Source organism: Corylus avellana, chromosome 6 (assembly GCF_965113065.1).
Source record: "Corylus avellana chromosome 6, dhCorAvel1.hap1.2, whole genome shotgun sequence".
Lineage (NCBI taxonomy): Eukaryota > Viridiplantae > Streptophyta > Magnoliopsida > Fagales > Betulaceae > Corylus > Corylus avellana.
In genome coordinates this window covers 9732894-9759140 of record NC_142495.1, presented here as the reverse complement: position 1 = coordinate 9759140, position 26247 = coordinate 9732894, and the positions used below count along the sequence as shown (strand labels likewise).

Genomic DNA, 26247 nt, shown 5'->3' with positions numbered 1-26247 from the left:
TTCAGGAGGACAGATTCTTGCTCACAATAGTATAGGCCGAGCATGTAAAAGGATTCCCTAGAGATGGTGAAAGGGTGTTAGATATGCCAAAAATTTGCTAACATCATAAGGAATCTCCCGGAGGAGTTGACCTTGATTTCCCCACCATGGCCCTTCGCTTAATGGGGGGTTGATAGCATTGGTCATTTTCCACGGTGCAAAAGAGGAGTAAAGTTTGTTGTAGTGGCAATTGATTACTTCACAAAATGGGTGAAACCCGAATCTTTGGCCATTATGGGCAGAGACAACATAAAAATCTTCCTCTGCCAATCGGTAACATGTTGGTTCGAAGTCCCATATGCCTTTGTTGTAGATAATGGAAAGCAATTTGAAAGCTAGCCATTCCGCAAGTGGTACTCAGAACCTAAAATCCGAAATTATTACTCATCTCCAGGGCATCCACAAGCAAACAAACAAGTTGAGGCAATCGACAACTATTTTCAAATTACTAAAGAAGAAGTTAGACGAGCACAAAGGTGTATGGGTGGAAGAACATCTTGAAGTATTATGGGCTATTGAGCGCACTTCGATGGGAGATACACTATTTAAATTGCTTTCGGGTCGAAGGCAGTGATCCTTACCAAGACTGGTCTAAGCAATTTTTGAGTGCAACATTTCGATCCAAAGCACAACGAAGAGGCCCAAGAGGGCATGAGACTAAACCTCGATCCTTTTGAGTAAAGGAGGGAGTAGGTTGAGATAAGGATGACAATGTACCAACAAAATGCAACACAATACTCAACATAATGGTTTCAAAATTGGCGAGTTGGTGCTAAAGAAAGTAACATTGAACTTGAATTCCAACTGAAGGAAAACTAGCTCTCAACTGGGAAGGACCATAGTTGGATGTCGCCGACCGAAAGCGTATAATCTCTAAGACACTAGAAGGGAAAAAGCTTCCTCAACCATGGAACGCCAAGCATCTCATGAGATTCTACTAGTAAAGTGCATCAAATCATGTCTTGAAAATGTATGATTTTTCCATATTGCAATGAAATTCAAAAAGTTTCAACTCCTACATATGTATTCAATCTAAAAATACTTTGCCTCGAGTATGCTTGGTAAAGCATACTAAATGAATAATTATATAAGTTCTTCTTGTATCATTTTAAAAATGAAGTGGCTTTTAAAATCGCAATTTAAGTAACATCCAATAATGATCGATTAGCCCAATAATGATTTTAAAAGCCACATCATTCTTGGAAGAACACAAAAATGACATAAGAGATAGCATTACTCATACTAAATAGATCTTGTCTCTAGATTATGTTAGATAATGGAAGTCAGAAATAATAATAATAATAATAATAATAATAATAATAATCGACACAAGAATTCCAAAAGAGGAATTGTATTCATTATTTATTTATTAATTAATTGTGTCGGTTTAAAAAATTTCGTGGACCATGCCCTCCAAAATGGGCCTCCAAATATTAGTCCAGTGTCACTTGCAAATCTTCAAATCCCTTAAAACTATTTTACCATCTCTTTCATACATTCTAAGGCCTTCAAATCCCTGCCACAGCGTCACTGCAAATCTCTGTCTCTCATCAGCTCTTGAGATCGCCGGCGACTGAGTGACAGTGAGTCATCTACCAATCGAGGTAACTCATTCATTCTTTGCAATTTGTTTGCGCCCCAGTTCGTGAAATTAGCATAAGCTGCTTTTTAAAAAGTTCTCATTTTAATAAAAATCCAACCTCTTTTTATCTTATTAATTAACGGTCCATTTGGTTGCTAAGAAATCGCAGGAACAGAAAAAAAGAAAATTTAGAAAAGAAAAAGATAATCGGATTGAATTGGCTGCTTCTATTATTTCTAACCTTCCTTTTCTTTTTCTTTCCGACGATTTCTCAGCAGTACTCTGTTTGAACTTCAATATGTCCGGTTATCCAGATTGCTACTATAATTTTTGTGCAAAAAGAAAGTAATTTTTTTTTTTCTCTTATATTTTGATTTTGGTGGTTGCAGCTGAAGTCATAAGGAAAAATGGGTATCATAGAAAAGATCAGAGAAATCGAAGCCGAGATGGCTCGGACGCAGAAAAACAAAGCCACGGGTACTTCTAATTTAGTGCTCAATAACTAATTAATCATAAGTTATTATCTGGGCATGCTTTATTTTATGTTTGTTTGTCTTTCCCAGAATCAATATTTAACTGCTGTTGTCAAATTTTTAGTCTTTCATATCATCTTCAAGTATATGTACCCTTGTTGAGATACTAAGCATGATGGTTTTACTTGATGGGTAAATGTACTTTGTTTAATTGAATATGCAGAGTATCATCTTGGTCAGCTCAAGGCGAAGATAGCCAAGCTAAGGACTCAATTGTTGGAGCCTCCAAAAGTATGCTAGCCCCTTTTCAGTTACCCTATTTAAACTCACAAAAACGATATATAGTGCAAAAGTGTGCTGTCAAACATGTTTTTAGAAATTGTGTCAAAAAAATTATTCTTGAAAACAAACTCTTTTAAGAGGGAATCAAAATGATGTTTTCTAGAGCAGTTGTTTCAGTTTAGGAGAACAAAACCTTTAAAACATCATGTTTGTAAGTTATCTTTTGCGAAAAATATACTTTAGCCCCCTAAACTACCACTGCATTTTCATTTGTGCCTCCAAACTTTGAAATGTGACATCGGGGCCTTGTATGCTACCACCATGTGTCAAATTAGACACTCCATTAGCATTTATTGTCAAAATAGACGGAAAAGAGGTCACGGTGCGCCACACGTGACCTCTTTTGTTTTTCTCTTCACTTAATGCCCCTTCTATAATGTAGTCTAACCAAAATACCATGTGAACTGTGGTAGTATAGGGGGTCGTTGACTCAAGAGTCTTCATTCATTTACTTGATTTTCGTTATCTTCCAGACGTCAAGAGTGGCCAATGAAGGAGAGTTGCCAGTGATAGGGATTGATTTGGGGACAACATACTCGTGCGTGGCAGTGTGGCAACATGATTGAGTAGAAATTGTTTCACCCAAGTCTTCACCACAAAGTATAAGTCCATGTTTTATAATTGTCTTCGGTGTGAGATTTTTGATTAAAAAACATGGTCATGGAAGCAATTGAAAGATGTATTGTTGCCTTTGACGAGTTCTTTGAATTTGTATCTGCGGTGACTATGTGGTAGGCTTCATTGGCTTATGACCAACAATGAAGTTATTGCATTTTGCGAATATACTGAGAGTTAGATAGTGTTTGATTTGCCTTTTCCTTAGTACAAGGAAAATTATTTTGAATACATGAAGTTTGTAGTCTAGAGGCCGCCTTGCTATGCTTTGCATTGGAAATGATGATATGCAGATGTGGGCAATGGAAGATTATGACACAAAAGTATGGAGTAATGCAAGACTAGGTCGCCTTTCAGTGGCGTCTACATGTTCAAGTTGGATGAAAGGAACATGTCGAAGTAGATATTAATGTTTAGGTTTTTAATTGATGACATTAGAAGTCTTAGGTTTAAGTTGCATTCAGGCAGAGTGAGACGTGGCTGTGAAAATAGTTTATGGTGGAGCTCTTCAAAACGAGGCCTTTTCAAGGCCAAGTCTCTCTTTTACTCCTTAGCTTGCACTGAAGAAAGAAGATTCCCTTGGTAGAGTGTGTGGCAGACACAGGCTCCTCCGAGGGCGATTTTCTTTGAGTGGTCGGCGGCTCTGGGCAAAATTCTGACCTTAGACAATCTAAGGAAGAGGCACGTTATTGTGACGAATAGATGTTGCATGTGTAAGAGAAGTGAGGAGACGGTGGACCATCTTCTTCTTCATTGTGAGGTAGCTTATGCTTTGTGGAGTGCCTTTTCTGGTCGTTTCGGGATGTCTTGGGTGATGCCTAGACGGGTGTCCGAGTTGTTTGCCTGTTGGTGGTCTTCTGGAAGGAGGGGGAGTGCCGTAGTTTGGAAGATGGTGCCTATTTGTCTTTTCTGGTGTTTATGGAGTGAGAGAGACAATAGTTGCTTTGAGGACTTGGAAAGGTCCCCAGGACATTTTATCCTCGTGTTTACATACTTTGTATCTTTGGACTATAGCGTTTGTATCCCCATCGTCGATTAACTTTGATGATTTCCTTGTTCACTTTTCCTTTTCTAGTTAAGTGATCCCTATTGTATACTCCTTGTGTACCTTGCGGCACCTTACGCTTTTATTAAGACTGGTTATTAGTTATAAAAAGAAAAAAAAAAAAAAGTAAAGCAGTGAAAGGCAATATGTATATGATAAAACAAATAGAAATTTAGACTAGATTACAGAGGGTTTTTCAAAACTCAATTAAGATACAGGGTAATTAATTTGTGAGACAGATACTTCTACTAGTTGGAGCAAAGCTTGAAGTTATAATCATGGAAATGGCTCAGCAAATCCAAGATCGAACAACCGTAGTGAAAGGAGCTCCTATGGTGGAGCTGGCGGGGACCTCCCTGGCTGACAAGGGGAGCTAGCTGGCTGGGGAGCATTTCGAACAACAAACCAGTGTTGTTTTGAACAACGAAAATTCCAAAGCCCAAAACATAGCTCCATTCAAGATGTTTTATCTCGTTGTTCACTTTGAAAATCCACAGTTCACATGATATTTTTGTTAGACAAAAGGGGCAATTTGGGAAGAGAAAAACAAAAGAGGTCATGTGTGGCATACATGACCTCCATCTGATTTGACACATAGTGATAGTACAGGAGGCCCCGATATCACTTTTCAAATTTTGGAGGCGTAAATAAAAATATAGTGGAAGTTTGTGGGGCTAAAGTATATTTTCCCCTTATCTTTTTGTTACTTGAAGACAGTTTTTGACTCTTTTTTAGTTTGAAACCTCAACTAAACGAGCCCAAGGTTTCTTGTCTTTGCTTCTCATCTATTAAATTCCAATGAATTATCACTTGCTTTGATATTTGTTTGGTTGTTTGAGGGCGGGATGCTAGCAAGTATGGTATCTTGTACTTTTAACATTTAGAGTTGTTTCTTTCATATGTTTTAATTTCATGTCCTTTTTACAACTGCTGAATGGTTTAGACTGTTTGAAAATATGTTCAAGGTATCATCTTTTATTGTTAGTTTGAACTATGACACAGGGTTCTAGTGGCGGCGGAGAGGGTTTTGAAGTTACCAAGTTTGGCCATGGACGTGTTGCTCTAATAGGATTTCCAAGGTTTGCGATGTCTATGACTTGAGCAAGCATGTAATCTTTTAATAGACAGAGAAAGTAATATTAAACTAAATTTTTGCCTCCTGATATTTGGCCAAAAGCTGAGTGTGCCCCCACCCCTTTTCTAATAAAGATAAGCATACATAGATTTGTTGTGAGTTTTTTGTTTGAATAGTAATAAGAAGTAATTGATGTGATATAAAGGTAAAATAAGATTTGATTTTTTTGCAAGAGAAAATTGAAGAAAGTTGTTTGGTAATAGGAAAAAAGAAATTGATTTTTTTTTGGGAGAAATGATAAAAAGGGGGAAGATGGTTGCCAAATACACCTGCCATTTTATGGTTGCCAAATACACCCGCCATTTTTTAGCCACCAGATTAGTTTGATAGATTTTTTAGTACGTATGTCTGAAGAAGTCAATTTTTTTTTTCTTAACATGTTTGCAGTGTGGGGAAGTCAACTCTTTTAACAATGTTAACGGGCACACATTCAGAAGCTGCTTCTTATGAGTTCACAACACTTACTTGTATTCCTGGGATTATACACTACAATGATACTAAAATTCAGTTGCTTGACCTTCCTGGTATTATTGAAGGTGCTTCTGAAGGAAAGGGGCGTGGGAGGCAGGTACATACCTTTAACTTTTTTTATCTTGTGATAATCATGCAACATTTGTATGTGCAATTAATATCATAAGACTTTTGCAAAGGGATGATCAATAAATTTCTTATCATTGTTTGTTGTCTTAAATACAATATAGATGACCTTTCAATTGGCATTTTTTTTCCTGTACTTTTCGGCTCAATATGGCTTGGTATACTGGAGATTCAATAATTTGACAAGACTTCTCTCAGGTTATTGCTGTTGCCAAGTCTTCAGACATTGTATTGATGGTTCTTGATGCCTCAAAGGTAAGTGTATTTCTAGCGGTAGTGTTGCTGCTATAGCTCACTGATGAGTCAAGTTTGTGATTGTTGTATTAAATTCTTGATTAGGTCACCTGGGATATCTATATTGGTGGTCACTCATGAAAATTTGACCTCCATCAGGAAATGGAAAACCAGAAAATCATGAACATCAAAGGAAAATTCTTGGATGTACTCCATAAATTTGAGGGTTTCCTTTTTGATGGAATCAGAATGCATAATACTTTTTCGTGTGTTACCTGTTCCTAGATATGACTCACCTACTTGTCCCCTGTTTGTGCAATGTTGTACTTTGCACGGTAATAACTGTCTAAATTGAAATTTTTTCCTCTTAATTTCTTCATTTAAATTTATCTCCTTGCTCTACCGTTTGAGCTGTTCGTAGCTTATGCTATGTTCCTGTTTTGGAATTTTAGTTCCTGTGTATATATGTTTTTAAAACTAGGTGTTCTTGTTATGATGTTAGTTTCCTGTAAAATGCTTCAGAGTGAGGGTCATCGGCAAATATTGACAAGTGAGCTGGAAGCTGTGGGCTTGCGTCTAAACAAGAGACCACCTCAAGTATGTTATTTTCGAGGATGTTTATGGAATGTCAACATTCTCAACAATTTTCTCTTATAGCTCTCGTTTATTGTTCTCACTTTTTTTTATTGATCTACTGGGACTTTTGGTTGGATTTGTGGTTTTGTTGTATTGTCAGATATACTTCAAAAAGAAAAAAACTGGAGGCATTTCGTTCAACAGCACTCTTCCTTTAACTCATGTGGATGAAAAGCTTTGTTATCAAATTTTACATGAATACAAAATCCACAATGCAGAGGTAGGTTTAAACCTGACATCACTTATTATGTTAATGCTTTTGCACCAGTGTTAAAAATATTTACCTTGGTTGTTGCTGGCAACGTGCTATTGCACATAGCCATATACTTTTGTTTATGTCAACTGCAAATCCTTTTTTCCCCTTATATGACAAATTCATTGTTTATTTATTATTATTATTTTTTTTATCTTATCAATAAAAAAGAGAATAATATCCTGGTCAATACACATTAGATGTCTGAAGCTATTTCTGACCTTGGTCATATTTTCCAAAGAATGACTTGTGTTGTGTCTTTGTTCACATTGTTGATGTAAATTATTTAAATACAAGAAAGTAGCAATTTGCTCACAATGTCCGATGTGCATTCTTATTTGTGTAGCCAAATGTTATTTTGGCTAGCCAGGATACTAAATTGGGAGCAAAAGGAGCTTCATTCGGCTCAGCAATTTATAGAAACATTTGGTAATCTACTAAAGTGCTCACCAAATGTAAAAACAAATCATTTTTTAATCTCTAACATTCTCTCTCCTCTCAATAAAGAATAAAGAAATCATTGAGAAATAATATTAAAATGGAATAGTTAAAGTGGATAGCTAAAAATTAAAATAGAAAGCCAGATGTAGGTGCTTTAAAAAAGTGGGTAGCTAAAATAAAATAAAAAAGGTGATTTTTTAGTTAAAATTGAGAGTTTTGTTGAGCGGGATGTGAATGCTCTTACACTCGTTAAGTTTTGTTTATGGATTATTTTTGAACTAGTTTTCCATGGATCCCACATAGCAACTAGAAATAAGTTGATGTAGAAGGAACAACAGAAAGATAGTGGTAGATAGGGTTCCAATATACAGAGGATTTTTTCACCTTTGCAGCATCGTTGACCCTTTATAGTGTTTTGGTGCTAAACCATGTACTTCTAACTGTTGATTGTTGGCTCCATTCCATCTTGATGAGTCTATTTACCTTCTTTGCACCTGCAATATTTTGATATAGTTGACACTTCCTTTTTATATCATACTTTCTCTTTACTACTTACTAGGTGCCCCATAAAAGTGTGTACTTAGTTGTTCATGGATTTTGTTGCAGGTGTTATTTCGTGAGGATGCCACCGTGGATGATCTTATTGATGTCATTGAGGGAAACCGTAAATACATGAAGTGTGTATATGTCTACAACAAGATAGATGTTATCGGTATTGATGATGTGGACAAATTAGCCCGGCAACCTAGTTCTGTTGTCATTAGTTGCAATCTGAAGGCAGGTTTTGCAGTTCTAATTTATTCTACTCTAATTGGGATCCAAATATTGGTTTTAATATGGAATGCATCTCATTTCCTAAGCTTTTTTTCCAGCAAATAGTGATGTTGAGTGGTTTAGTGCATTTTCTTCTTTCAAAGTGTGTTTTTGTTCCCTCATTGTCCACTACATGCAAAACATATTTTACCACTCATCTAACTTGCACCCAAACATATCATGTAAGGTGTATTTTTTATTTTTTATTTTTATCTTTTTTTATGAGCAAGATTAAATTTCATCAACTAAAAAGAAGCAAAAATACACAGAGGGGGTGTGGGGACCCCAACAAATTCCCCAGCACAATTAAGACAATGCCAAATAAAAACAATAAAAAACTGAAAATGGGCATGATCCGGTCCAATACCTTCTTGGTTTGAGCATTATATTGCATGTGAATTTTTATTGGATGTGAATGGTTTAATAACTTATATGGTTCATGTAACTTCTTAAACAGCTCAACTTCGATAGACTACTTGCAAAAATGTGGGAAGAGATGGGGCTTGTAAGGGTTTATACAAAGCCACAAGGCCAGCAACCTGATTTCGCAGATCCTGTAGTTCTTTCTGCTGTATGTTGCCCCTTTTTTCAGTTCAGATATATCTTAATGGGTGAATTTAGTTATGCATGGGAGTTTATGGGTTTTCCTCCCTTTTTATTTCAATACTCTTGGCATGTGATTTCAGGATAGGGGTGGCTGCACTGTTGAAGACTTCTGTAATCACATACACAGGAGCTTGGTGAAGGATGTGAAATATGTGCTTGTGTGGGGCATAAGTGCGAGGCACTACCCGCAGCATTGTGGCCTTGGTCATGTTCTTCAAGATGAGGATGTGGTTCAGATTGTTAAGAAAAAGGTGCACAAACTCTCCCTTGCTTACTCTGACTTGAAAGTATTTTTACCGGAAAACTCTACACGGCTGCCTTATCATTATCCTTGGACCAGAACTTCTTTGATAAAAGAGTCGTTGCAAACCTTTCTTCATTTGTTTTTGGTCCATCATTATTCTTTATATTCCCCAGCCCACCCCAAGCAATAATGTCCCACTGATTTTCTATGTATGAAGAGACTTGAGATCTTACAAAAATTCTACAAATGTTTGTCACATTTGAAATTTGATTTGGGGAAAAAAGTGTACTTTGCATAAAGAAAATCAACCATTTGCGATTTTCTTTCTTCAGGAAAAGGAAGAGGGTGGAAGAGGTCGGTTCAAGTCACATACTACAGCCACTGCTCGAATAGCTGATAGGGAGAAAAAGGCTCCATTGAAGACATAACTACGTTGACCATGCAGGCCTGTGGTTTTTGGTTGAAGTGGCTTGGAAGATGTGCCTTGAGATAGATAGCTCTATTGGCTCATTTTTGACGTGTTATTTATCATGGAATTCTTTTTTAAAAAATGTACTTTTTGTATTGTAAGAACCAGGAAGAGAAGGAAATTAGAATCTTAAGCTGCATAAAAAAAGTCGAGTTCACTTCACAATCTTACTGGTGTGCATTTCCTCATGGTTTTCAGATATTGGGTGAAAAAACTTAAAGAGCATGGATCCTACGTATGAGAATAGATCTATAAGCTTGCTCTTTAAGTGTTGCATTGGGTGAGCCATACAGGCATCATCATCAGTGTAGATTATCTGTTCAACTCTTGTTATGTAATGTCCAGGTTTACATGTAAGACTAATTTATATAATGCTTTGGGTAAGGTTGATATATATATATATATATATATATATATATATATATATATATATATAAACGTGAAAACAAGCGTTAAATATAGAGTATTCTTTCGAGCTGGATTGGAAAATTTTCTTCAAAATTAGTCTATAAAACCGTCAAGCATAGTGCGAGAGAAATACAAGTTCTTTTTAATAGCATTAACAAAATTAGAAGAAATTTTATCATATGCTATTAAAAAAAATGTACTTAACAATTTTATAGACCTAGAAAATTCTCTTAATCCAGTTTAAAGAAAAATTTTATCGTTAGCGACAAAGTTAAGGATATAATTATTCATTTTGGATCTCCATTCGTTAATAATAGACTTTGATATTGGATTGGATATTTTGACTAAGCTTCTGAGATTATTGGGCATCGAGAGTTGATATCAATGAGGTCCAACACAATAAAAGAACTCTCAAAGAGCCTGTGTGAGATTGTTGGAAAATAGAACTTTTATATCTAAAAAGAGTTCTCTAAAAAAATTATATTTTCGAACTTCTTCCAAAATTACGTTTTAGCATTTTTTTTTTCAAGTTAAAAAAAAAAAAAAAAAAGCACTTTAATTTTTTACTAACAGACCCACTTTTGCTTTACACAACTTTATATATACCTAAAGTATTTTTTAAGCTCCTTTAACACAATTCTAAACTGGCGTAATTATCCCCAGCATGTCATGTGTGTACTTGTATAAATTAAATCTCGACCGTCCATATTTTTACAGAAGATATCCTGTTATTTTAATGAATTTATGAATACAGCAATGTCCCCAGTAACTGCATTCCCTTCAAGGCGTTTGTTCTTCATTATGTTTATCAACAAACTGATAAATATCTCCCAGCATTTGCTTCTCAAGAGGAAGGCTTTTCCTGCATTTATATTTCCTCACCTTCATGAGAAAAAAGTTGGATATGATATGAATAAAATGTTTATCGGAGCAGCATACCACCTTTGAAGTTCAATTTGGGAATAATCAATCTCAGCAATCACCACAGTCTCTTCATGCCCTGAGCTCACAATTATCCCTCCAGACTGTTTATTACAAAAAAGGAAAAAACAATTTCTAAATATGAATGTTATACAACTTGATGACTTGGCAGTAAAAGTCAAACGTTGGATCCATATTTGTAAATAAAAAATAAAAGAAAGAACACTAATTTTTATTGTCACATCATAAAAAGTCATTACTTTCATACCGGTCCAACCAAGTTAGAGTGGCCCCATATCGGATAGAAACAACTAGAATCCCGAGAAGGTGAGCAAGTAGCTACAAATAGCTACAACCAGAACCACCCCCCCCTCCCCCCCCCCCCCCCCCCCCAAAAAAAAAAAAAATCATAATAAAATTGCATTCATTCTAAAAAAATTTTAAAAAAAAAAATGTATAACTCTTGAGTACCTGGTTATCTGCTGCCCTGAAATTTGGAAATGATTTGGATTTGTAAGTAGAGAAAAGTAAATTTGCTGGTTATAGTATATTTCATAGAAAAAACTTAGGCAGTAGTTCTTCTTACCTGATCCTCTGCATCAGTTCCCACATCAATTCGCCTGTGCTCATGTTGAAGGCCCCAGGATAGCATATTATATGAGCACCTGGCATTTGCTATTGACTTCATGATCATAGATATCATATCATAATTTCATATCATAGCTTACTATATTCTGAAACAAAACAGAGATATTTCAACAGAAATGAACAACCTTTGGCTCCATATAACATAGCAAGTTCTGGAAAACGTATGTCATGGCAAATTCCCACTCCAACACGACCAATTTCTGCATTGAACATTTATAATTTGTTCTGAGTGGTAAACTCTTGTTTGAAAAATTGCTCACAAATGCCTACCTGTGTCCACAATGGTAGGCTTATCTCCTGCAGCAAAGATTTCAGATTCCTTGAATGAAATTTCTCCCGGAATGTCAATGTCAAACAGATGTATCTGCAAAGAACACAATCGTTACACCTTTTATAAGCTTAATCAAATCAAATCAAATGTCTAAAGGTGCTCACTTTCCTATGCTTTGCCTTGAGCTTTCCATCGGCTCCAAAAACACAGCAAGTATTGTACAAGTGACCATTACTCCATTCGGGCACAGACCCACCAACAATGGTGATCCCATGAAAGGCAGCAGCTCTAGATAACATGGAAAAAGTTGGCGAGGCATCCTCCTTGTCAAAATCCTCGGCAAATTTTGCAAAGAAATCTTTTGAATAAGGGCAGTTCCACATCTCCTTTATAGCAGGGAAGAAGATGATCAATGTTAATTATGCTTCTAAGGACTTTTAACAAACATGTATGTCGGTCCACTCACAGGTAAAACAACAAGCCTTGCGCCATTCTCTGCAGCTACTTTAATCAAATTATCAGCACGACCCAGATTCTGATTCTTCTCTGATGTAACAGATAACTGACACAGGGCGATCTTAAACTGTCCACAATTTGGTAACACTAATTGAATAAACTCTTCATTTTAAAAACTAGGAAAAAATTCACTTTACTCTCATGAAGTTTCAAGAATTTTTCAGTTTGAACCCCAAAGTTTAAAAATTGGCAATGTACCCCCAATGTTTCAAAAATTTTCAATTTAAACCTTTTATTATTAATTTCCGTTAAATTGGACGGAAATTTTTTAAAAAAAGCCTGAGGGTAATTACGTAATTTTAGAGATTTCCGTCCAATTTGATGGAAATTAGTAACGGAAGGTTTAAATTAAAAATTTTTGAAACATTAGGGGGTACATTGCCAATTTTTAAACTTTTGGATTCAAATTGAAAACCCCTAAAACTTCAAGGGGTGAAGTGGATTTTTTCCTAAAAACTATAACAGATGATACATATATCCATTCAATATTTTAGTCTAATATTTTAACAGTATGTCACGCCAAACCCAATTAATAATTGACAAAGGTCTTGTATGTCTTATTAATATTATTTAAAAATTAAAAACTCCGGCTTAAGAGCCGGAGGGAGGTTGAGATCGAGAAATTAAAATTAAAAAAAAAAAAAAAAAAAAAACCTTAACAAAATTCTCATGGTAGCTCGAGCCATCCCATATGGCCAGCCAAAGAGTGGTTGAACCATCCCCAAAGCCCTTAGGAGTGATTTCGGCCACCCTCAACTAGTCAAATGGTGGTGGCCGAAACCCGCTCTGGCTATTTGGGGGTGTCCTTTTAGCAAGGGGGCAGCCGTTTATGTGGCCCAAATGGCCAAATAAGAGTGGCTGAAACCACCCCATAGCCATTGGAGGTGACCGTTTAGCAAGGGGTGATTCTGGTGACCCTCTATGACCGGCTATTGGGGGTGGCCATTTGGCAATTGATTTTATTTATTTATTTAAAGTTTGATTACTTTTGTTAAAATTTTAGATAATATCAATATGATATCGATGTCATGTTTTGAAAGGGGTTGGCGTAAATTGTCGTTAATTTTATGGATGTATAATAGACGAAAGTACCATATGTGTTTATTGGATGTATACAGGTACCATCCATGAAAGTTCTTGAAAGTGATTGGTCCATTTAAATGAGTAATGCTATACGTAGAACTTTTATTCTCCTTTTATTCCTAAAAAATGATGTGACTTTTAAAATCAGCATTGTATAAAAATCAAGGTAAATATAAGATGAAAGAAAAGATGAGTTCAAATTTAAAAATAACATTTATATGCATATTTGAACATTACACCCCAAAAGTCTAAGCTAATAAGTTTGGATTTCACCACTTTACCCCAAAAGTCTAAGCTAATGAGTTTGGATCTACTTTAATATATCAACTACTTTTTTTTTCTTTATATTTTCTCAAGGGAAAATACACTTTACCCCCTTAAACTATTCACCCATTTGCACTTTTAACTCCAATGTTTAAAAAGTGACACTTTATCCCCCAAAGTATTTGACATTGACAATTGATCCCATGAAGTACACTTTATCTCCTAAAGTATTTTGAGTTGACACTTTACCCCCGAAGTAACTAAGTTTTAGGGGGATAAAGTGTCAACTTAGTGTCAAGCCAAAATACTTCAGGGGGGTAAAGAGTACTTCATAAATCAAGTGTCAACGTCAAATACTTTGTGGGGTAAAGTGTCACTTTTTAAACATTAGAGTTAAAAGTGTAAATTGATAGATATTTTAAGAGGTAAAGTGTATTTTTTCCTATTTTCTCGTGGGAACCAATACTCACAATCACAAGTGATAACATATATTTGGGAGCCTAAAAAGAAAAACATCCTATCTACTATATGACGAATAGATTATATAGGCACTAGATTTATGGGATAACTCCACAGAATTAGCATAGGAATTGAAACAATCTGCAATATTTGTGGGATTTACTGAAAAGAGTATGCAGCTCATTTTGTCTAAGAAAGAAGGCGGCCAGACAAAGAAGTGGGACGACGAAATATAGGGCAAGATTTGAGGTTGAAAGTAAAGGAAGCAAACCTTGTCAATACTAGGTAGTTGCTGCTGTGCTGAGGTAGCAAGCATGGTGAGCTCTGTGGAGGCTGAAGCAGATGCCATCACACCTAATTAAGAGTCAAGAGTGAGCAAAATCAGTACCCATGAAGAAGAAAGTTTGTTTTAATGGTCATAGTCAACGCCAACAGCCTAGCTATAGGCTATAGCTATATATGTAATTTCATACTGATGCGAACGATAATGCATTCCATCTGTACGGCTTGTCGTTTTATACGGTGTTCTTTTCGTTTTTTGTGTTTCTTAAATTGACTCCCAAAGAATCCGCGATTAGCGACAAAACCAATTTTCCCAAAAAGTCTCTGCATCTGTTCATTCAATCTTCCGGTAACAATTCTTATTCAAAAGTTAAGAGTCTGTTTTTTTCAGTCAAGATATCTCATATCGATGAAATGTGGCATTAGCATTAATTGTTAACATGTGAGAGAGAGAGAGTTGTTACTGTTAAAGTTTGAATCAATCTTTTTTTTTTTTTTTGGGGTGCTTATATTGAAAGCCTTGACATGCTGCATCCACGACATATTTATTAGTTTATTAGAGAAAAAAAAAAAAAAAATAGTCCTTAGGTTTTGATATTTTTAAAAATTAGTTTCCAGGCTCAAAAAACAAGGAGAGTTTAAACTCTTGATTCTCATCACTTGAAAAATCACTTATTAGACTTTAATAATTTTATTTATTTATTGTGTGTTGAGTAGATTTGAATTAGAGCCTCTTCACTAGAAGATGGTACCTCTAGCCAATCCATCAACACCTTGAGGGCAGGGGTATTATTTCTTACTTGGACTCCGTTTATTTTGACGTATATATATATATATATATATATACATATATATATATATTTTAAAAACGTTTTTCCTATTTTGCAATATTTGGTACTCTAAAAATTGTGGTCAAACCAAAAACTTTTTCAGTTGCCCAAGAAAATCTTATTTAATTTTCATAAAATGGTTTCATTTTTTGAAAATCGTAAACCATTTTTTCGAGTTTAAGCTTCTCATTCTCGCACACACTCTCTCGAAGTTCATTCTCCACTACGGTAATCCGTCATACAATTTGCTAGAAGCCACCAGTCGTCACTGATTTTCCATACAAATCAAATACCTAGAAATATTTTTAGCTGAAATCATTTTCCTTAAAAATTATGTTGCTGAATGTATCTATTAACATAAAACATTTTACGTCGAAACAAATAGAACATTATATAGTAAATGAAACAAAGTGAGAATAAATAATATTGAAAAAAGTATTTCTTTTTCACTTAATAGTTTAAGAGAATCACTTATGCGAACCAACTAATAATAAGGCATAGGAAATGATAAATCGGCTACTTCGAGAGAGCCGTAATCTCTAATATCTATTTCGATGGAGTCTTGACCTCTAAAATACAGCAAACTGTATTTTCAAATAATAATCAACTCATACTTGTTATTGATAGTTTCTCCTTTAAATAAAGAATACTTACATAGAGCAATAGAAGACCTAATTTGACTAAGACTAGGATTCTATTTTATTCCATACTAAAACCTTTCCATATTAGATTCTGATTTGTATAGAATCTGAATCAACCTAAGACTGGGATATTTACTCTCAATATTGGACTTGGAAAATATAGTCCTTATTTGTAAGATCCCGAAAACAAATTAGGGTTAAGTACACTCTAATTATGATCATAGGGTCAAATCTCATTTGGTAGAGTGTAAGACCTTGGACTTTTTAAAACAGAGGTACTGATGCCTGTAGTACTGAAGAATCAGCTTATACATGATAACTAATAAGTATGTGATTGATTACGGTATAAAGGTTAAGGAATAATTCCTAAAGGACGAGAAAGCATTGAAAAAACTATCTTATAGAGCGAAATCTTAGATTTTCGAGTCCCAAGAAAGCACTTAAAAATATTGGAATGGATATCATAATGTTCGTCTTGGAAAGAGCTTTCCGCAATGGGGTCGCATACACAATTTCGAGACTCGTAACAAGAGTTATGCCCGTTTTACTCAACACTGTGCAGTTGGTCAATTGTTGAAAAGCCAACTGCACGCACTCGCTGGTTTTGGCTGAGTGCTCCTCATTTCAGTGTGACAGGAAAGTACATACAGGATTTTTCAGGTGTAAGTTCAAAAAGTACACGAATGCTCGGTCAATGACCACCCAAGTGCTCATTGACCAATTTTGGGATCGCTGGATAAGGACTAAACGCCTGACAAAAGCTATGAATAGTACACGAGTGCTTGCCCCTATGTACCGAGCGCTCGCCCCTTTACAGGACAGCTCCTGCAGCATCCACAACTTTTTTTACCCTATAAATACCCCTCCCACTCGACCCCTAAGCCTCATTCTGCCCCTGTTGCCCTCTAGAACCCTTGTTTGAGTGATTTTGTGAGTTTTGTGAGTTCATGAAGGAGAATGAGAGATTTCATGAAGGTTTTGCTTCAAGAAGATAATCTTCTAAGGTTAGCTTATTCCATACTTATTTGTTATACTATTTAAGTGATTTTCATAGTTAGCTTAGTTGGTAGTTTTAAGCTTCTAGTTATGTTGTTGCCCTTAATCTTGGTTTAAGCATGGATTAGTGTTTCATTCTTGTTAGGCACATTTCTTTATGCATGGAGATGTTGTTTTGGGTTAGGAAGTGTTAGAAACCTTTTTTGTGGCCTTAGGACCAGTTGAGAAGGCTTAGGAGATTGTTGAACCAAATGAGGTTCCACCTAAACCTCTTTGGCCGAACGCTCGACCTAAGGGACGAGTGCTCGCCCAGAGACAGCTCTATGAAACGCCGTCTTGGCTCGGGTTTAGAATTAATGATAGGTCTTTTCTCAATATTCAAGGCTATGGAGCCTCAAGGTGATTTTATGGAGGAGCCTTACAACCCTGGTGAGTACAAACTCACATGGATACTTGTTACTTTTCCCGCATTGCACGTCTATTTTATATATATCAAATATGCATATTTACAACTCTCCTGAAATACATTTTGGAACCACTGTGAACTCTCTTTTGTAAAAATGTATATTGATTAACAAGATAATGATGACACTTGTAAAAGCATGCATGTAACAGATGGATAAAATTAATTGCATCATATGACATGGTACACCGGTACGTGCGGGATAACGGCAACGAGCTTACTATACATATTAACTTTATGGTCAAATGTGTGTATGTTATACGAGCCTTGGATCCAATGATTATTCGTGACCGGCACAGCCATTGCCTAATGGTTAATCACTACAGGACATACATCATTAGTAGTGTGGGCCACCCGAGGTTGGACTCGGTCGGGCTACTAGTGATGGACGGTAGCGTATAATGGTCGGGGCACCGACATTGTATTACAGGTCCCTCAAGATAGCGCCAACCCTGCTGAAAAGGGTAATATCTCAAGTAGACCATACTGTTGAACTATGACATAATTTTCATATTACAGCATATATTATATCTATATTGCATACATGATAAACTGTCACATCATTATGTTGCATGTGCTTTATAAACAACTAAGTTTGCCACTTAAAGTCGGATACTTCATGTGCGTTTATACTCACTAAGTCGTCGGACTTACCCTTGTATTCTTTCCTTCTTCTTTTTTTCTCCATATGTACATATACGTTGTTATAGATAGTTTAGCAGAAGATGGATACCGCAAAACATCCGGTTATTGTGGAGGATTCGATCTGGGAGATGCTTGAGGACATATTGCAAGTTTAGGCGAGTGCTCATGGTAACTAGTGCTTTTGGGTTATGCTGTAGACTTAAGAGCTTTGATTCATGCTTCCATATTAAGGTATAGCCTAAATCCCTTGGAATGATGATATGTATAGTATTTCAGCTACTATGGTAATCCTTGGTAGATGCTTTGGTTGTAATGATTAATGTTCATAGAATCTTAATGTTTCTACTACTTAGTAGCCTCTCTTTTTGAGGAGTAGAGATCCCCAAGTCTTGTTCATCGCGGAATAAGGCTGGGAGACGAAATGTGGAGTTAATTACTAGTTAATTAATTTTTGGGGCGTTACATTATTAGACTAGAAAATAAAGACAGAAAATAAATAAAGATTTACTCCTTAGTTTCTATTTGAGCCCTACGAAAGGAATATATCATTCCCCTCCCCTAACAATGCCCTTGTCCTCAAAGTGGAAATTGCTGCAAGATGTATTCTTTGCCCTCTTCATCTCCATCATCATCTTTCCCCAAACATGCCTCTATCATAAAGAGATGTTTGCAGCGATGACCCAAGCTGTATTTGTCATTGCACTTGAAACAAAGCCCATTTTCCTGCCTCTCTCGTAGTTCCTTGGTGGTTAATTTCTTGATTGGCAAAGCTGGTCGTGGTTGGCGATGATTATTTTGGGTTTGCAACAAGTCACTTGAGGTCACCCTCCTTAAGGCTTCATTCCTAGCTTCATAGACTCTTGCCAAACCAATGACTAACAAGAGATTATTTGGCCTTCCTGCTAGTACCTCCGCCTTTATAGATTCCTCCAACCCACTAACAAAACAACTGACGTGTTGAGTTGGAGATAATGTACCTACTTTGGAGAGTAAGGATTCAAATTTGGCTTGGTACTCCTTGATACTCCCTTCTTGCAGCAATTTTGTCAATTCCCCAGATGGATCATAGAACTCATTTGACCCAAAGTGAACAAATAAGCCCTCCTTAAATTTTGCCAAAGTTATCTCCCGCTCTTCTTGCAATAAAATTTGGTACCACAATTGTGCTTCTCCTTCTAGGTGAAAAGAAGCTAGTGATGTCTTTTCTTCTTCTTGAGTCTCATGGAACCTGAAAAATTGTTCAGCTCGACAAACCTAAACAGTTGGGTCTTCTTCTCCATTGAACCTGGGAAAATCCAATTTGACATGTCGGTGAGTGAAGGGTTGTGGTCATTCCCCAGTTTTGACGTGAGAGTTTTCTCTCTCAGTCTCACGATTTTTAGCCTACGAGGTCTCACCTTCTTCATGTTGGAACTTCTTTTGGACGGACAACTCCTCAAAGAGTTCTTTCAATCGAGCCAAAATTTTATCTTGACCTTTAAATAAAGATTGCACAGATTGTTCGAGATGGGTCACTCGATCGTCCATCTCTTCTTCTTCTTGTTGATGGTGCAAAAATTGTCTTGTAATAGAACGTCGGGTCATAGAAAAATCCACGTGAGCAGTGGCTTTTTTCTTGGACCTCCCTATGTTGATGCAAGTGAGTGGGACAGTGTGTGCCTTGGAGAGAATTGTGGCTGGATCCCAAGTTGTTGTTGGACGTTGCAGTTACTTGAACGCTTCAAGAGAATGGTTTTGTAAGAGGGAAACCAAACCTCCACCCTAGCTCTAATACCACTTGATGTTAACCAACTAATAACGAGACATAGGAAAGGATAAATCGGCTGCTTTGAGAGAGCCATCATCTCCAATGGCTACTTCGATGGAGCCTTAACTTCCAAAATACAGCAAACTGTATTTTCAAATAATAATTAACTCATACTTGTTCACTAATAGTTTCTCCTTTAAATAGAAGAATAGTTACACAGAGTAATAGAAGACCTAATTTGACTCAAACTATGATTCTATTTTATTTCATACTAAGACCTTTCTGTATTGGATTCTGATTTGTATAGATTTAGAATCAACCTAGGACTAGGAGATTTACTCTCCTTATTTGACTTGGAAAATATATTCCTTATTAGACCAGAAAATAAAGAGAAAATAAGTAGAAATGTACTCCTTATTAGTTTATACTTGAGCCCTAAGAAAGGAATATATCAATCACATATGGTTAACCACTAACCGCTTAACCATATTAACCGCTAACCGTCTAACCACTATAACCGCCTAGCGGTTAGAGGGTTAGCAGTTATTGGGTTTATTAACCGTAACTGCTAACCGCCTTTTTATATAATATATTTTTATAATTATAATTATACAAATATTTATACATATAACATAATCACCTAATCATTAAATCACAATTTTTTTAAAAAAAATAATTAAATCACAATTTGAGTATTAATATATTATCACTATAATTTATATGATTATATCACATGATCAATTAATCATTAAATCATTTGATCATATAATAACAAATTATACATATATAATATGACATAACTCATAAGTATACCAATTCATACTAATACAACAATTAAATATCTAGAAACTTATTTCCAATGTATGTTATAAACTTATAAGTCTATATATGTTATAAGTCTATATATGCATATGAATAATATAAATGTATAATATCAATACTTAATCATATGATTCAATGACAATTCAAATACTTTATTCAAGACTTCAAGTAAATCATATTATTAATGTACAATGATGATATGATTCGTATAATATCAAATTAAGTAATTGACATTTGATTAAACAATGACCAATGTGTTACTTATAAACACAATTTAAGTATTAATGTATTATCATTATATGTTGTGACAGTTGTCTGAATTCTGAACTTTTTTTTATATGTTGTGTTGAATACTTTTTTTTAAAAAGAAATTAGCCGGTTATGATTTAATATTTAAGGAAATTTTTTTAAAGTACAAGTAAATGTAAATTTTAGGTCAAATATTTTTGATTTTTCAATATGAGCTCTTTTTATAGCAATTGGGCCCAAGAAGACACTAAAAATATCAACAAAAAAAAAATGAGGGTAAAAAAAAAAAGCCTAAAAACGCCCAAAAAGTTATAAAAAAAAAACCCAAAAAGCCCAATTTTGAAAAAACGGTTAGCGGGCGGTTATCTATTTCACTAACCGGCGGTTAACCACTAACCGTTAGCCGCTATGCGGTTAGCGATTGCGGTTAGTGAAATCTACTAACTGCTAAGACGGTTACGGTTAGCGATTATTGCCAATAACCTCTAACCGTAACCGCCTTGACACCCCTAGGTTTTCTCGGTTTTATCTCGTCATTGCCATCCACTTCATCTATCACCACTATAATCAATACCATCATTAATATTGCCCTACTTCTCATCTTACCAATTTTATCCATCTTTTTTTTGGAACTTTATATATATTATTCCAATAGAAGTTCTATCATATATGTGTTGAAGAGTTGTTTACATGGCATAATATATTATTAGCATTTAACTTTTGGTTAACCTCATCATTAGGGCTTTTGAAAATTTTATTTATTATAGTACATAAACCTTAAACAAATATTCGATCAGGCTATTTGAGTATTTGTAGCATGCATGGCTTGTGGCGTCCATGAAAAGGTGAGTTTTACTTTTTGGATGATCAACTGACGTCCATTTTGAATTTAAAAAATGTTTAGTAAAATATATACAGACCTATTACACGCAATTTGTGGATTACAAATTTTTGAAATCACATAATCTAAGGTTCCTAATTATTTTAAACTACTTTGAATTTGAATCACTTTCCACTAAAATCATTAACAAAATTAATCATATAGAAAAAGTTAGATACCATGGACGTGTAATAAAATAAAATAAAGGAAAGAAAGATAAGGAAGGTTATATAGAAATTCATTAAATTCAAACTATTGTTGATTTATGTCCTATGGTATATAGTTACGTGGATCGAATTAAACCAATATTAAACAATAAAAAATAGTCATAAAATGCTATTTGTCACAGATTTAGCCATTGTAAAACCATTTTATATATTAAATTTTGTTTATTTTCAATCTAGTTTTTATTAAACATGCATTGTTAGTGAAATTTGTGCACAGTTATTGACCTATTTAACAATTTGGTCATCCTAAAACTTTGGTTATTGGGGAAGTAATATTATTACTTTTGAGTGCACTATTGAAAAAAAAAAAAAAAAAAAAAAAAAAAAATTCTTTAGTGATGTTTGTTATTATCATTCAATTATTTTTGCACAAAAAAAGAAAAAAAAAAAAAAGAACAATCTTTTTTTCTTTTTTTTCTTTTTTTTAGAAAGAACAACTTATTAAGTACAAACAATAGTTGATTTTGCTCTATGCTGACAGTCAGGTGGATTTTTTTTTTTTTTTTGACATGCCCGTACAAAAAGATGGAAAGGAAAGGGGATTCGAACTAGTGACCTCTACTCATGAGGCTTGATCTCTAGCCGATTGAGTTACCCCTTAGAAACAGGTGGACCTCATTAAACAACAACAACAACAACAAAAAACAGTTATAAAATGCTACTTATCATAAAGTTAGTGACCCTAGTTTAAAAATATGTGACCAATTCATATTTGAATATCCCACTTCTCACAATTTTAGCCAAATGTTCTCTTGAAGAATTAGGAAATCTAATATATATATATATATAGAGAGAGAGAGAGAGAGAGAGAGAGAGGGTGGAAATTTAATACCAAATCCAGAATTGTAGCTGCTCATGCATGAACCCTAGCTTCCACAATCAATCAAGAGTGATTTTTTGTACGATTCCTATGAAGAAGCATTTTCTGATATTGTTCATCAGGAAAGATGAGCTTCGGGTAATGGCATTTTATTGTCATACAGATACACAAACAAAGCTCATACCCTTGGGTGGATGTGAACAACCTGTAGCATGATTCGGCGCATTTCGCCATGCAACCTGGTTTTGTCGGTTTTATCTCGTCATTGCCATCCACTTCAACTATCACCACTATAATCAATACTATCATTAATATTGCCCTACTTCTTCTCATCTTACCAATTTTATCCATCTTTTTTTTGGAACTTGATATATATATATTATTCCAATAGAAGTTATATCATATATGTGTTGAAGAGTTGTTTATATGGCATAATATATTATTAGCATTTAACTTTGGGTTAACCTCATTAGGGCTTTTGAAAATTTTATTTATTATAGTACATATATAAATAGATCATACATCTATATATTTGGATAAAAATAATTAAGCTTGACTCCTGCTTAGGAAAAAAAAACAAAAACAAAGGCTTGATCTTTAACCCTATTATAACAAAAAATCATTTTATACCCAAACCTTAAACAAATATTTGATCAGGCTATTTGAGTATTTGTAGCATGCATGGCTTGTGGCGTCCATGAAAAGGTGAGTTTTACTTTTTGGATGATCAACTGACGTCCATTTTGAATTTAAAAAATGTTTAGTAAAATATATACAGATCTATTACATGCAATTTGTGGATTACAAATTTTTTAAATCACATAATCTAAGGTCTCTAATTATTTTAAACTACTTTAATTTGAATCACTTTCCACTAAAATCATTAACAAAATTAATCATATAGAAAAAGTTAGATACCATGGAGGTGTAATTAGAGAGATGACATGCATGTAAAATCCCCTAACCATAAGATCGATAAGAAAATTTATTTTGTAATTATATCTTAATTAAATAATGTATATGGTTTAATGATTGTTGGTAAAGTGTTATTTTGGGCATGGCTCAACTTTCCACAAGGTCAAATTTTAAGAGTAATGGTATACTCCACACCAGCGTAAATGAATAGTAACCACACCTAAACTACCACACAATTATTACAAATACAATGACAAACTGAGTTTAGGTGTTTGGCAATCCCGATAAACTAGATCCTCAAAATCATAAGACTCATCTTTAAGCTCAAAATCTTCAAAGAATGGTGTCAAGCATTTTCCTTTTTAAAAAAAAAAAAAAAGTGTTAGAAGTAGTTAAGAATTGTTGTCTCAAAATAACAGGAATGTCAGTGCTAGATTGTGCAACAAGCTGCATGTGTATCCAAAACAGTGAAATCCACAGGGAAATATCAACTTTATACTTTTCATCATCTCGGTATACAGACAAATCAGTCGACAACTTGAAAAACAACTTTGGTGGGTTTGAACTCCCCATACCCAACTATTCATAACTAGAGCAAGGTAATAGATTGACACCATCCCTAAATTAACCAATGCTTTATCAATTTTAGAATCACCTATGATGCATAGGATACAGAGATAGTAGGAGATCTAGGATCTTTATGCTTTGCTGAAATTTTATATTGAATTATAGCATGGTAGGAATAAGAGTAAGGTTAGATACTTTTAATAGTTGAGATGGACTTCTATTCCAACTGATTGTGATCAGATTAATATATATTAAGATTAAGTAATTTAGGATTATGTTTATTTGAATATTTGAAATGTTATCTTTTAGGTATTGTCGTATTATCAATTGTACTATTTATATACCATTTTATTAATGAAGAAGAGAGAGGATGAATTAGTGAAATTGTGGCATTTTCCTACCATAAGTGGAGTTTTGTAGTGTTCTTCTACCTTAAATGAAGAATTGTGGTATCTCCTACCTAAAGGGAGTTCTCAAATCCCCTCTCACGCCACAACCCAAGTTTTGGTACCTATCAATTGGTATCAGAGCCATTACCACCAACTTTGGGTATTTTAAGCTTTAAATTAAGATTGGTAATAGACCATTTTACATATTAATTGGGATGTTGTGGACTGTCAAGAGAATTATACTGTGGAAAATCACGACCAAAGTGAATAAAACACACCAGTAAGTGTGGGATAATGAAAATGTGCTTACTTTTATATAGGTTAGCCCTATAATCAAAGATATTTGCTTTTATGTTTAGCCTTTAATTCAATGGTTATTTTATAACAAGTGCACCATGTACAGATGAGGACACTAGTACAATTTTGCTAGTAGCATGGGCCACCAAAAGCCGGACTCAGTTGAATTGCTAGTATATGACAATATTCGACAATATTTGGGGCACCAGTATTGTTTTGCAAGTCCCTCGGGACAATGCAAACCCTGTCAAGAATGGATTAATATCTCAAGTAGATCATTTCGTTTAACATATGACATACTCACTTAAAATATTTTGTACTATAAATATATAACGCATTGCCATGACATTCTTTTTATTCAACAAATTACTTCATTTATAATATTACTGGTTAGGATTTATAAACTTTTGCTAAATAATTGAGTTCACTACATGATAATTTGTACACTGTGTGCGTATTATTATTCACTAAGCCGTCGACTTACACACACACACACACATATATATATATGTTGTTTTATGGTTGAACTACCTTTAGATGTCGAATTTAAGATTAACCTCGAGACAGCTTGAGGACTTATTGGGAAATCAGGTCGGTTGCTCATAGTAATTAGTACTTTTTGGTGACATTGTAGATCAAAATTTTGAGGCATGCTTGTGTATTAAGATTTAGTTTAGATATTTGTAACAATGATATGTATAGTATAATTTCAGTTAATGTAATGATTCTAGTAAATGATCTACTTGTAATTATTAATGATGATAAAATAATAATTATAGTATAACCATCTCAACATCTCTTGCAGGAACTCTCTGCCTTTGATCTATTGCATTTGCTAATGAGTAGGCTGGTGTGTTCACCAAAGTACTGTTGTAATAAATGTGTGTTACAAACAATTGTTTTCTTTTCTTTCTTTTAAGCTCTTTTATTATTTGCTTAATACTAATGGTTTTTTAGAAATAATTTTGTGACAAAGGCCATTTATTTTTTCATACGTTTTTTTTTTTAACTATGTCATCAAATCTATTGATTTTCAGTTTTATTGTTTATGACCGTTGGTCATTAACAATTCCATGGGTTTTTATTTCTTCAACAGTTTTGACCATTTACAAGATTTTTTGGCATTGTTCATTAACAAGGTTTTACGGTTTTCTTCAATCCTTTTGACCGTTTGGTCATAAAGTCTTTCAAGACTTTGGTTAGGAACAAAAAACCAGAGCTTCCTTTATATATATATATTAAGCCTACTTTTCTTGGCTAGGTGAGAAAAAAAAAATACAAAAAGGAGCACTTGAGATATATATATATATATATATATATATATATATATATATATATTACTTCTATGTTTTTAATTATGTTTTTGTTGTTCTACAAGAAAAG

General features: G+C 34.5%; 2 protein-coding genes across 2 annotated transcripts; one reads left to right on the top strand and one right to left on the bottom strand.

Annotated features, from left to right (window-relative positions):
* Positions 1-1501: 1501 nt before the first annotated feature.
* LOC132187317 (P-loop containing nucleoside triphosphate hydrolases superfamily protein) lies at positions 1502-9694 on the top strand. The gene is made up of 12 exons (XM_059601596.2): positions 1502-1643; positions 2011-2098; positions 2318-2385; positions 5099-5175; positions 5619-5799; positions 6027-6083; positions 6585-6659; positions 6799-6918; positions 7999-8169; positions 8663-8776; positions 8892-9062; positions 9388-9694. The coding sequence occupies exons 2-12, from the start codon at positions 2029-2031 to the stop codon at positions 9481-9483; spliced, it is 1200 nt and encodes a 399-aa protein (XP_059457579.1). The 5' UTR covers positions 1502-1643; positions 2011-2028; the 3' UTR covers positions 9484-9694.
* Positions 9695-10573: 879 nt separating this feature from the next.
* Positions 10574-14592, bottom strand: LOC132187852 (omega-amidase, chloroplastic-like). Its single transcript, XM_088517524.1, has 11 exons — positions 14568-14592; positions 14366-14448; positions 12239-12355; positions 11937-12158; positions 11772-11865; positions 11627-11701; positions 11440-11518; positions 11325-11340; positions 11122-11202; positions 10875-10957; positions 10574-10794 (listed from the first exon to the last, which is right to left on the bottom strand). The coding sequence occupies exons 1-11, from the start codon at positions 14590-14592 to the stop codon at positions 10713-10715; spliced, it is 957 nt and encodes a 318-aa protein (XP_088373650.1). The 3' UTR covers positions 10574-10712.
* Positions 14593-26247: the final 11655 nt, after the last annotated feature.

Bases quoted from the DNA above. Each gene is read 5' to 3' on its own strand.
- LOC132187852 (XM_088517524.1), bottom strand. From the start codon at position 14,592: ATGGAATGCATTATCGTTCGCATCA. The intron at 12,159-12,238 runs GTGAGTGGACCG...CCTGCTATAAAG, and splicing joins CAAGGCTTGTTGTTTTACCT to GAGATGTGGAACTGCCCTTA. The intron at 11,519-11,626 runs GTTGTTCATTTC...AGCAAATGCCAG, and splicing joins TATGTTATATGGAGCCAAAG to GTGCTCATATAATATGCTAT.
- LOC132187317 (XM_059601596.2), top strand. From the start codon at position 2,029: ATGGGTATCATAGAAAAGATCAGAGAAATCGAAGCCGAGATGGCTCGG. The intron at 6,084-6,584 runs GTAAGTGTATTT...AAAATGCTTCAG, and splicing joins TGGTTCTTGATGCCTCAAAG to AGTGAGGGTCATCGGCAAAT. The intron at 6,660-6,798 runs GTATGTTATTTT...TTGTATTGTCAG, and splicing joins TAAACAAGAGACCACCTCAA to ATATACTTCAAAAAGAAAAA.